The 12,670-nt window shown below is 38.9% G+C and overlaps 1 protein-coding gene across 2 annotated transcripts in view; it reads right to left on the reverse strand.

The window, feature by feature from the left end:
• PLXDC2 (plexin domain containing 2) overlaps nt 1–970 on the reverse strand; it is a 468,543-nt gene extending 467,573 nt beyond the window's left edge. For both annotated transcript variants that reach the window (XM_011997681.1, XM_011997680.1), the window contains exon 1: nt 181–970. In XM_011997681.1, the coding sequence (XP_011853071.1) occupies nt 181–292 (112 nt within the window). In that variant the 5' untranslated portion in view covers nt 293–970. The remainder of the gene's footprint in view (nt 1–180) is intronic.
• Between the last annotated feature and the right edge of the window lie 11,700 nt (nt 971–12,670).

Consider the following 12,670-nt stretch of genomic DNA (forward strand, 5'->3'; position numbering starts at 1 on the left):
CTTCTCTTTTTAACCCTCTTTTCCCCATTTGGGAATCCTAAGTTTACCCGAAAAGCAACTGCAATAAGTTTCCCAAGGGCAGACAGGTGATGTAGGGGGAGAGAGTAGGAGGGGAACGAGAGATCCAGGAAGGTCTTCAGCTGTGCACAAAATCAAAAAGCCAAAGTGCATCTTACTTACCAAGGATTTGGTCTCCGGGTTTCCCATCGGCGAACCGAAACTGGTCCGTAAAGAAGTGGCAAAGTAACACAACTCCTGCAGCGGCCAGGTCGGCCCTCGGGAACCTCGCCATGCCGCCGCCGCCACCTCCCTACCCAGCCCGCCAGTCCTTCGCCGGTGCTCGGGGGCTCCCGATGCAAGAGGCGCGACCAGGCCAAGCGCTGCGGATCGGTCTCGGTGGGACCCGGAGGCCTTTGTAAATGTCCCTGCGATTTCACAGTGGGGAACCGAGAGGAGGAAGAAGCGAACGCGAGCAGGAGCTCAGCCCTCTTCGGACCTCTGGGGCTCTCTTTGCAACTTGCCACACTCGCAGCCCTCACCCGACTCTGAACAACAACTGCGGGGAGGAAAGGCCACTTGCAGCCGGGGCTCGCAAACTGTCGGTTCCACTCGGACAGCGCCACCCCGGTGCCCGCAGACGGTGACTTCCGAGCCCCAGCGATGCGCTCCACTGGGTTCAAAACAGATCTAATTCCACAGCCAGCGCCGCTGCTGCCTGCTCCAGATCCACTAGGGCTGGTCGGCTCTGCAGGAACTTTCCTCTGTCTCGGGATGGCCCCGGCAGGAGGTTTTTAGGTTTGCGGGAAGGAGGTTGATGGCGAAACCCTCCCGACAAGTTTTGCTTCTTTTCTTCGCCCGACGCAGGGCGCGCGTCCGTTCTCGCAGCGGGAGGAATGGGCAGCTCCAAAGAGCTGAGCCCTGGGAAGGTTCGGGCTGCAGCAGTCTGAGGTCCGAAGCCAGAAAAAAAAAAATGTGTGTGTGTGTGTGTGTGTTTTTTTTTTTTTTTACTCTAAAAAAAAAAGAGGAAGAAGAAAGGAAAAGGGTGGGGTGGGAGGGAGTCAGGCTAGAACCTATCGGGAGAGGGTTCCTCCAGGCTCAGGAGGAGGTGGCCCCAAGCCCCCGCGGAGCCCCAGGAGTTTGGTGGCGGAGGAGGCGCTGCCCTCGCCACGCTCCCAGCGCTCCTGCTCCACACTTTGAGGAGGGAAGGCAGCTCGCAATTTGCCAGATCTGCCGCCGCACCCTCCTCCCTCCTCCCTCCGCCCTCCCCTTCGCTCCTCCAGGCTTCTCCCACCTTCCTCCCTGAAACCGGCAGCCCGCACCGACCTGTCCAATGACTGCACTTTCCTCGGGGCTGGCTGAGGAGTCGCCGCCAACAGATTAAGCCGGGGGAGCCTAGCGAAGGGGAGGGAGAGGGCCACTCCAGCCCCGCGCGCCCCCGGCAGCCGGCTGCCCCCGAGCGCGGGGAAAGGGGACGAGTCCGGGGAGCTAGCGGGGGAGCGCGGGGCGGTACCTCCGCGCTGCCTGGGCGCCATCGCCGCACCCTGCTCGCGCGTCCTGGGCAGCTCCGCCAACTGCTCCCCCCACCCACCTGGCGCCCGGGCCGCCTTCGCGCCAGACTGCGGGGGGCGATCGCGCCCCGCCCCAACCCTGGCGGGGTCTCCCTGGGCACGAAAGGGTTAACCATAGCTCGCTCCCTCCCGGAGGCTGGGTCTGGCAGTGGCTGGGTGTGGAGCAAGCAAACGAGAGCCAGTTGGGTTACCGACTCCGCGAAGCCCCCTCGGACCCCAGCCCCGCGCGGGAGGGTGGCGGAGGGTGGCGCGCCGCAGCGTGGTCCTCGCCGTTGCCGCCGCGGCTTTGTAAAGTGTCAGCGGGGGCGAAAGCGAGAGTTTAAAGGAACAGGAGGCCCATTGAATTTCCTACCGGGGCTTTCAGGGGATCTGGCTCCCCGGTTTGCTTTTGTTTTTTCAGCTCGGGGATCTGTTTCCGCGTTAACCCTTGCCGGCCCTGTCGTTAGTTATATTATTTTGCATACAGTTAATCATTTTTGAAAGGGATAAATACAAGGAAAAGAGAAGCAAAGCGCTATTGGTTAAAAGTACAGGATCTAAAGCCCGGATAGCCTGGGCTGGAATTTCACCTGCCCTGCAATGAGCAATTTATCTCCTAGCCTCAGTTATCCATCCATCAAATGGAGAGAATTAGAGTAACGCCCTTATAAGGTGGTTGCAACAGATTGGATGAGTTAACTGTATACTTAATAAATGTAGAACATTGCCTACCGCAAAGTACGTGGCTTTAAGTGTTTCCGAAGCAAAAGTGAGAGAACACTTCAGTCACGTAACAAATTTCCATGTGTTCTAAGTTCCAGTTCCTTTCCACTCCAAGCTCTGAAGAGTCTATGGATGCTGTCAATAGATGTCTCAGCTTGCAGCAAAACCCACTGGAAGTGTATCCGGATAATCAATCTACCTTTGCAAATGTGATGCTCAAAGGATGGCTCTCTCACAAGAAATATGTTTCCCCTAATCCAATACTCAATCTGCTCTTTATTTCCAAACGACAGATATACACGAATAAACACAAACATATGTCATGCCTACAACTCTTTATTATGCCAGGACCCTGGCTCTTTCCTGAGCTTTCCTCTCATAGGTTGATTTCTACTTAGGTAACGATTTTTCTACTTAGGTAACGATTCTTCTATTTCTGCTTAACCAGGAGTGTTTAAATTCCATGTAATATTACATCTGAATTTGAGTACCTAGATACATACCTGCTTAAAATCAAGTTTGAAAACTGAATCTTCTCATCAAAACTTGATTGTGCGGTTGACCCTTGAACAACAGGGGTTTGAACTGGGAGGGTCCGCTTTTGAATGGATTTTCTTCCCCTCTGCCACCCCTAACACAGCAAGACTAACCCTTCCTCTTCCTCCTCCTCTTCAGCCCACTCAATGTCTCTTCCTCCTCCTCTTCAGCCCACTCAATGTCTCTTCCTCCTCCTCTTCAGCCCACTCAGTGTGAAGACGATGAGGATGAAAGTCTTTCTGATGATCCACTTCCACTTAATAAACAGTAAGTATATTTTATCTTCCTTATGATTTTCTTACAACAGTAGGGTATTAGTAGTTAAGTTTATGAGGAGTCGAAATTGTACATGAATTTTCTACTGTGTAGCGGGTCCGTTCCCCTGACCCCCATACTGTTCAAGGGTCAACTATAGTTTAATTGATGCTGATTCTTTTTGAGAATCATAAATCCATGTGGAAAGCATCCCAAAATATTCTGCACAACTCCAGCTCCCATCATATTTAAAATAATGGGGACTCCAGCAGAAACTATTTCAAGAAAGCACCTCTTTTTTTAGACTGGGTTATTTCTCCTTCTTTCACAGTAGAAAAATAAGTGTTTCCTCCTCTGACAACAAGTAAATCCCCACCTCTCCTTGCTATCATTTTCTTGCTTTTTTCCTTTATTATTTTATGTGCGTCTTCGTAGCATTCATTTTTCTTGTTACTTGTGGTCATCAATGCCCTGCCCTCCTGATTGAAACTATATACTTTTTGTAAGTAGAAATTTGATGCCAAAATTTGAAAGGGGGCTAAATGGTCATTCAGGGTCAGTCGGGAAAGACTTTTATATGTTTGGTTAAGTTACTGATGCTGCTGAATTGTACTGGTTTACTCCTATCTTAATTTTATTCTGAAGAGCTATACACATAGTAAATGCAGAAGTATGGGAGAAGATACAAGTAAGCAAAACTCAATCATGCTTGATGAGATTTGCTGTTCAGAAATAAAGATGAAAGAGCAACATTGTATAACAATAAACTCAAGCTTTGATCATTTGTCTTAAATGTTGATGAATAATTATTTTTAAAAGTATATTCTGCCTTTACATTGTAGCAAGGAACGAATAAATAAAATGTATGTAGGACAGTATGCTCAGAGTGAAATGGAAAAAGTAGATTACTCTTATCATTCTGGCTAAAGTAGGGTATTTTGTGGCCTAAATTATTTGGGTTTGCCATATACATTTCACCACAGCAGAAGTGTCTCTTTCCATTTTGTAGTAACAAAGTAAGCGTTCATGGAGGATGTTACATCTTCCATCTGACGGGAGGGAGAGATGTAGTAACGGCTGGAGATCTGTTTGTATTTACTGTAGACACAGGAAAAGAATTGGTGGTTCTTTCACCCACTCCCTTCATTTTAGCTAATCTCTCAAAGAACAAATGAATCAGGAACCACAAATGAATAGCACTTAGATTCTTTGTCCATGACAAAGATCTGGAATTCATACGACACTCTCTCCTTTAAAATAATATATCAGAATCATTCTCAACAACATAGAACTTTGGGCAAAGATTAGCACGTGATCTATTGCCGTGTGGATTTCAAATCTGTTTACAACCCTTATCTCTACCAAGCTTCAGAGAGATTTTTACACATTCCAAGTGCAATACTATCTACAGAAATGTGCTTACAATTAATCACCTTGTTTCATCTCTGTCTTTAACGATGTTGTGTTTCCCAGGACCTGTCCAAAATTGGAACTTGGCTAACAGGATGCTGAAGAAAACAGCATGCTCCCTTGGAAATGAGATTCTATACATGCTGTAGAATACTTGACATTTATTATAATCTTTTCTTAACTATTCAGGAAATAGTTTTCGTCCATTTTAACAGGATTTGTTAAAACTTTCTACAATTGCTGTCAGATAAAGGGAAATTGCTATTAGTGAATTGCTTTTATTCAGTCCAAATATTATGACCTTTCTTCTAGGTTTCAGCAATTCCTCTCCCTCCTCATTTGGTAGGGCTAATTTTTGACCTCTGGTATGCAATTACAAGACTCGTTTGTTCATCTTGGCTGATCTGCTCTCAGAATAAACTGGAATTCTATTGTACTGTTGATGGGTAATTCCAGCTTTTTGTTCTTTACAGTTTTAAGGAGAAAATTTTATCAATTCTGCGTTTGAATTGAATAAACATCTTTTTAAAACTTAACAGCTAACATAACTCTTTTTAATTGGAGCGTTTCACATACAAGAATACTTTATGCCTTTTAGCCTCCTATAAATACTGCATGTACTATTTAGATGAAATTAACAATATAGGCACATTCATAATGAAACAATATCTTGCATTAACATGCCATACATGTTTATAGTCTCTTTTCTGAATCTGAATGAGCTACAGTGGTTTTGACCAGTAAATAGCAAAACATAAAAATGTAAAAAAAAAAAAAAAAAAAAAAGAAGTAGAAAAGATGTTAATAAAATGGAACACTATATTCTCAAAAGGGGGTAGGAGCATTATGTTACCTTTATTTTTAAATGGCAACATTGTATCATAGAAACTTAAACCTTATTCCCAAATTGTGCTCAAAGATAGGTTAAATTCCTACATTTTGCAAATAAAGGAAAATGGGCAAGTGCTCAGCAAGCACTTAGTGAATTGAAAGATGAAATAAACATGTTAAAGAATATGCTGTACAATGCAGAGTGATGGGGCACCTGGAAAAGTTCTCAAGTGATTATTGCTTTGGACACAGTTGTCAGCCTTACAGCCTATCCAGATTTTGCTAAACTGATGGAAATATCTAAACTGCAGGAAATTTGACTCTCAAATATCAGCCCCAGGAGAAATTGTGCTTCTGCAGAGCCCCTAGTGGAGGCTGTTACTCCTGGCACAGATCACAGGGCTTCTTGTGTTGGAGGCAGGACTGCTCTGATTCCCACAGGCACCACCACTGCTAGTGTCCGCCAACATGACTTGTACTGAATTTCCTTTCCTCATCTTGCATTCATCCTGTTTTCTTTTGCCCTAGATTTCCAGTCTTTTTATTTCCATCTCTACAAAAATTTTATTGATATATAATTTACATAGCTTAAGATTCATCTTTTTTAAGTGTACACTATTCAGTGGTTTTTAGTATGCCCACAAGGTGGTAAAATTCAGACTACCATCTAATTCCAGAACATGTCATCACTCCAAAAAGAAACCCCATACCCGTTAACAATCACTGCCCATTCCCATTTCTCCTCAGCCCCTGGCAAACACTAATCTACTTTCTGTCTCTGGGAATTTGTTCCTTCTGGAGAGCTCACATAAATGGAATCATACAGTATATGGCCTTTTGTGTCTGATTTCTTTTGCTTAGCATGTTTTCAAATTCTCCCATGCTGTTGACTATATCTGTACTTTGTTCCTTTTTATTTCCAATAATATTCCATTGAATTATACTATGGAAAAAGATGAAGTCCATCAGTTATTGGACATTTGGGTTGTTCCCACTTTTTGGCTATTATTAATAACGTGACTTGAAAAATCCAAGCACAATTTGTGTGAACATATGAGCAGTTTGGTAACTCTACAATTAACTTTGTGAGAAAATGACAAACTGTTTTCCACAGTGGTTGCACCTTTTTACTTTCCCAGCAATGCATGAGGGTTCCAATGTCTCCTCATCCTTGCAAATACTTGTTAATTTTCATTTAAAAAGAAATTTCAGTGATCCCAGTTGGTGTGAAGTGGTATGACATTCTGGTTTTTATTTGCATTTCCCTGATGACTATTGATGGTAAGCATCTTTTCTTGGGCTTATTGAGCATTCGTGTATCTTCTCTGGAAAAGATTCTCTCTAAATCCTTTCTCATTTTTAATTGGATTGCCTTTTTATTGTTGAGTTGTACGAGTTCTCAACATAGTCTGGATGTTGGGTTCTTAAAATATGTAGGATTTGCAAACATTTTCTGAAAGAAATGAAATAATATGGGTTGTCTTTTCACTTTCTTGATAGTGTTCTTTGATGCACATTTTATTTTGTTTTGATAAAGCACAATGTGTATATTTTTCTTTGGTTACTTCTACTATAGGTGTCATGTATAAGAAACCTATGCCTATTCCAACGTTGATTTATACCTATATTTTCTTCTAAGAATTTTGTAGTTTCGCTTTCATATTTAGATCTTTGATCCATCTTATATAAATTTTGTATAAAATGTGAGGAAGGGAACAAAAGTTATTCTGTTGCATATGGACATACAATTGTCTCAGCCACTTGCTGAAAAGATTGTTACTACATTGAATGATCTTGACATCATTGTTGAAAATCAGTTGGCCGTAGACATATAGGTTTCTTTCTGTACTCTCAATTCTATCCCATTAATATATATGTCTATCCGTATACCACACTGTTTTGGTTATTGTAGCTTTTTGGTAAGAGTTGAAACAAGGAAGTGTGAGTCCTCTTGCTATGTTCTTTTTGTCAAGATTGATTTAGCTAGTCTGAATCCTTTGCATTTTCATATAAATTTTAGAATCTGGTTGTCCATTTCTCCAAAAGAGGCTGTTGGAATTTTTATTGGGATTAAATTGAACCTCCAGATTAATTTTGGGACTGTTGCCATCTTGACAATAGGAAGTCTTCCAATCCATGCATATGAGATATTTTTCTATTAATCTTGCTCTTCTTTAATTAATTTCAATATTGTTATGTACTTTTGTAGCTTCAATGTACTAGCATTGCACTTGTTATGTTATATTTATTTCTAAATATTTTGTTCTTTTTGATGCTGTTATAAATGAAATCGTTTTCTTAATTCCACTTGTAGATTTCGAATGGCTCTCGTATTAGTTTGCTAGGGCTTCCACAACAAAACACCACTGACTGAGTGGTGTAAACACTCACATTTCTGGAGGCTAAGAGTCCCAGATCAGGGTGCCAGCAGTTTTGGTTTCTTCCGCGGCCTTACTTCTTGGCTTATAAATGGTCATGTTCTCACATGATCTTTTCTCTGTGTATACATCTTCCTTTGTGTCCAAATTTTCTTTTATCATAAGGACAGCAGTGAGATTGGATTAGGAACCACCATAATGGTCTCATTTTAACTTGAACACCTCTTTAAATACTCAATTCCCAATTACAGGCACATTTTCGGGTTCTGGGAATTAGGTCTTTAACATATGAATTTGGAGGGGGAAAAATCTAGCATATACCAGCTAATAGATAGGAATACAACTGATTTTTGTTTATTAATTTTGCAAACTTGCCAAATGTATTTATTATGTCTAGTAGTTTTTTACAGGCGTAAGAATTCCTTAACGTTTTCTTTTAGGTATAAGATCTGCAAATATCTTTTTTCTTTTTTTGTCTTCATTTCCCATATAGATAGATGCCTTTTGTTATATTTTCTTGCCAAATTACCCTGGTTAGAACCTCTGGTACAATGTTAAATGGAAGTGTTGACCGTAGTTGTCTTGTTCTTGATCCTACAGGGAAAGCTTTAACTCTTTCACCATTAAACATGCCATTAGCTGTGGAGTTTTCACTGATGACCTGTATCAGGTTGAGCGAGATTCCTTCCATTCCTAGTTTATGAGTATATTTATCATGAGTGGGTGTTGGATTCTGCCAATTTTTTTTCTGCATCAACTAATAAGATTGTGCATTTGTTTCTTTTATTCTATTGGTATGCTGTATTACATGGATCGATTTTAATGTGTTGAACCAACTTTATATACTCAAGAGAAATTCTACTTGGTCATGGATATGGTCCTTTTTCTCAGATACTAAATTCAGTTTTCTAGCATTTTAACAAAATTCTGCATCCATATATATAAGGGGCATTAGTTTTTATTTGTCTTTTCTTGGGAAGTCTTTGCGTGGTTTTGGTATCAGGGTAATACTACCCTCATAGAATGAGTTAGGAAGTGTTCCTTCCTCTTTACTTTTTGGAAACAATATGTGTTAATTTATCTTTAATCTTTTTAATAGAATTCACCAGTGAAGCCATCTGGGTATGATTTTTTTTGTGTGCGTGGAAACTTTTTTCATTATTAATTTACTGTTTCTCCTTTTTATCAGTCTAGTTAGATTTTCTATTACTGTTTGAGCCTGTTTTGATATTTTCTTTGTCAGGAATTTTCCATTTGTTATCTAACTTATTAGTATACAATTGTTTATCATATTCCCATATAATGGTTTTTATTTCTGAACGGTTGGTAGTAATGTCCACTTTTTCATTTCTGATAACTTGGGTGTTCTGTCTTTTTTCTTGTTAAACTAAAGTAAAGCTTTGTCAATTTTGTTAATCAAAATCTAACAGTTTTGTTAACATTCTTGATTGTTTTTTCTATTCTCATTCTCTATTTCTTTTATTTCCACATTAATCTCTCTTGTTTACCTCCTATTTATTTTAGGTTAGCTTACATTTTTTTCTAGTTTCTTAAGGTGGAAAGTTAGGTTATTGATTTTAGATCTATTCTTTTTAAATGTAGGCATTTGTAGCTATAATTTTCTTTCAGAACACTGTTTTTGCTGCATCCCAAGTTTTGGTATATTGTGTTTTCATTTCATTAATCTCAAAATGTTTTCTAATTTCCCTTCTGATGTCTTCTTTTATCCATCAGTCATTTAGGAATGTGTTGTTTAATATCTACATATTAGTGAATATCACAAATTTTCTCTATTATTGATTTCTAACTTTAGTTCCTTTTGGTCTGAGAACATATTTTGTATGATGTCAAACCTTTTATATTTATTGAGACTTGTTGTATTGCCTAATATGTAGTCTATTTTGGAGAACATTCAGTGAGCACTTGAGAATAATATATTCTGTTGTTTCACAGACGTTCTACAGAAGTCCACAAATATAGAGAATGTTCTGCAGAGGTCTCTGGTCTAGATGGTTTATAGGTTTGTTCAAGTCTTCAGTAGTAGGTTTAATTTTGTGTTTACTTGTTCTAACCGCTATTTAATGTCTTCAACTATTATTTTTTAATTGTCTTTTTATTTTTTCAATTATTTCAATTTTTCTTTATGTCTTTTATGCTCCATTGCTAACTGCATATATGTTTATAATTGTTATATCTCCTCAGGTTGACTCATAATTATAAAAAGTTCTTTTGATCTCTGGTAACAATTTTTGTTTTAAAATCTTTTATTGTCAAATATTAGTATGGACTCTCCAGCTCTCTTGGTTACTCCTTAGATGGTGTATGTTTTCCTATTCTTTTAATTTTTTGTGGGTGTCATTGAATCTAAATTTTGTCTCTTAGAGTTAGCATATAGATAAACTTTGCTTTAAAAAAAATCTATTATGCAATATCTTTTAATTGGAAAATTTAATCAATTTAAATGTCATATAATTACTGATAAGGTAAGGTTCATATTTGCAATTTTCTTATCATTTTCTTTTTTGTTGTTGTTTTTTGATGGAGTCTTACTCTATCACCCAGGCTGGAGTGCAGTTGGCACCATTTTGGCTCACTGCAACCTCCATCTTCCATGTTCAAGCGATTCTCTTGCCTCTGCCTCCTGAGTAGCGGTGATTACAGACGTACGCCACCACACCCAGATGATTTTTGTATTTTTAGTAGAGACAGGGTTTCACCATGTTGGCCAGGCTGGTCTTGAACTCTTGACCTCAGGTGAATCACTTGCCTCAGCCTCCCAAAGGGCTGGGATTACAGGTGTGAGCCATCACGCCCGGCCAGTTTTCTGTATGTATTTTTCCCCCTTATTTCTGACTTATTTAGTGTTTAATAGATATATCGTCTAGAGTACCATTTTAATTCTTGTGTTATTTCTTTTCTTTTATATTTTATTGTCCTAGCAGTTGTCCTGTGAATTATAATTAATATCTTAATTTATAATGATCTAATTTTAATTAATACAAAATTAATTTTAATAGCATACAAAAATTTTGCTCCTATATAGCTTTGTTATCCCCCGCATGCTGTTTTTGGCATAAATTACATGTTTATACATTGTGCACCCATCAACGTAGATTTATAATATTGCTTTATGCAGTTGTCTTTTAAAGTCAGGAGAAAAAATTACAAAAAAACCCCAAAACCTTATACAGTCTTTTATGTTTACGTATGTAGTTGTTTTTACTGGTGCTTTTTAGAAAAAAAAAGAAAATTCATGTGAATTAGAGTTACTATCTAGTATTCTTTCATTTTAGCTTGAGAACTCCTTTTAGTATTTCTTGTCAGGCAGGTTTTCCAGCAATGAACTCCTTTGGTTTTTGTTTATCTGGGAATGTTTTATCTTCACCTTTATTTTTGAAAAATAGTTTTGCCTGCTATAGAATTCTTGGTTGACGAAGTTCTGTTTTGTTATGTTTTCTAGCACTTTGCATATATCATTTCAATGCCTTTTGGTCTCCAATATTTCTGATGAGAAATTCAATATCAGTCTTATTGAGAATTCTGTTTATGTGATGAATCATTTCTCTCAGTACTTTCAAGATTCTTTCTTTTCCTTCAACAGCTTATTATGATATATCTAGGTGTGGATTTCTTTGATATTTTTCCTAGTTGGAGTTTGTTGAGTTTCTCGGATGCATAACTTAATCATTTTCATCAAATATAATAAATTTTTCCAACTACTTCCTCAGCTATTTTTCTGTCTCTTCTCTTTGTCCTCTCATTCTGGAATTCTGTTTTGTATCCATCAGTGCACTCGATGTTGTCCCACCATTCTCTGATATCTGTTCATTTTTCCTTAATTTTTTCTTCTTTTTGTCTCTCAGACAAAATAATCTCAGTTGACTGTATTGAAGTTTACTGATTCTTTCTTCTGACTGTTTAGATATTCTGGTGAACCCCTCTAGTAAATTTTTCATTTCAGTTATTATATTTTTCAAACCAGAATTCCTTTTTGGTTCATTTTTATAATGCCATTTATGAGCATGAATTCTCATGCTTAAAAAAAACTTATTTACACATGGTTTATTGCAGGTTTTTGAACATATTTGAACTAGTTTGTTTAAATTTTTGTCTAGTGAAACCAACATATGAGCTTCTTCAGAGATAGTATCTATTGATTGAATTTTCCCTGTGCATAGGCCAAATATTCTTACTTTTGTGCATGTCTCATAATGTTTTGTTGGAAACTGGACATTTTAAATCATACCGTGTGACAACTTTATAAATCAGATTATCTTCCCTCACCAGGGTTTGTTGTTATTGCTGCTTGATATAGCCATTGTTTATCTAGTAAATTTTCTGAACTAATTTCATAAAGTCTGTATTCTTTGTTAAACATGGCCTCTTAAGTCTCTATTTGGTTAGCCAAGGGGTCAGCTAATTGTTAGACAGAAGTTTCCACACACACACAAAAAAAGGATTGAAAAATTATTTCAGTCTATGCCAAGGGGCTGTGTGTGCCTGTTGGGGTTAGCCTTCAACACTCAGCCTGGCAGTCCGCAAATCTGCTTTAAGCCTTTACTTTCTGCTGATGGTCAGTCAGAAGTGAGTCCTTACAGGCTTATAAGGTCTTTCTGTAGCCTTATGCATGCACGTGGCCTTCTACAGTCCAGAAATACATTGTAGATTCTCAAAACTCATCTAGATATCTCATTCTTCAGTTTCTCCTTTTAAACTTTTTGGTTAGTCTATTATTTGCCCCATCAATTATCAATCTCCATAGGCAACCACAAAGGTAAAACTCTTGTTTATAATTGTTTCTGACAAATGCCCCCACACTCACCTGCCATATGGCTTTTAGTACTGGGAAACTGCCAAGTTACCTTCTAAGTGGGTCTTTCTGGAATCTGTCAGGCAGGTCTAATAAGGAGAGATATTCGGAAATGACTCCAGCTCTGTTTTCTAATTCCAATAGCTAGCAAGGTGCACCAGGAATGCAGACTGTTATTT

Source organism: Mandrillus leucophaeus, unplaced genomic scaffold (assembly GCF_000951045.1).
Source record: "Mandrillus leucophaeus isolate KB7577 unplaced genomic scaffold, Mleu.le_1.0 Scaffold545, whole genome shotgun sequence".
NCBI lineage: Eukaryota > Metazoa > Chordata > Mammalia > Primates > Cercopithecidae > Mandrillus > Mandrillus leucophaeus.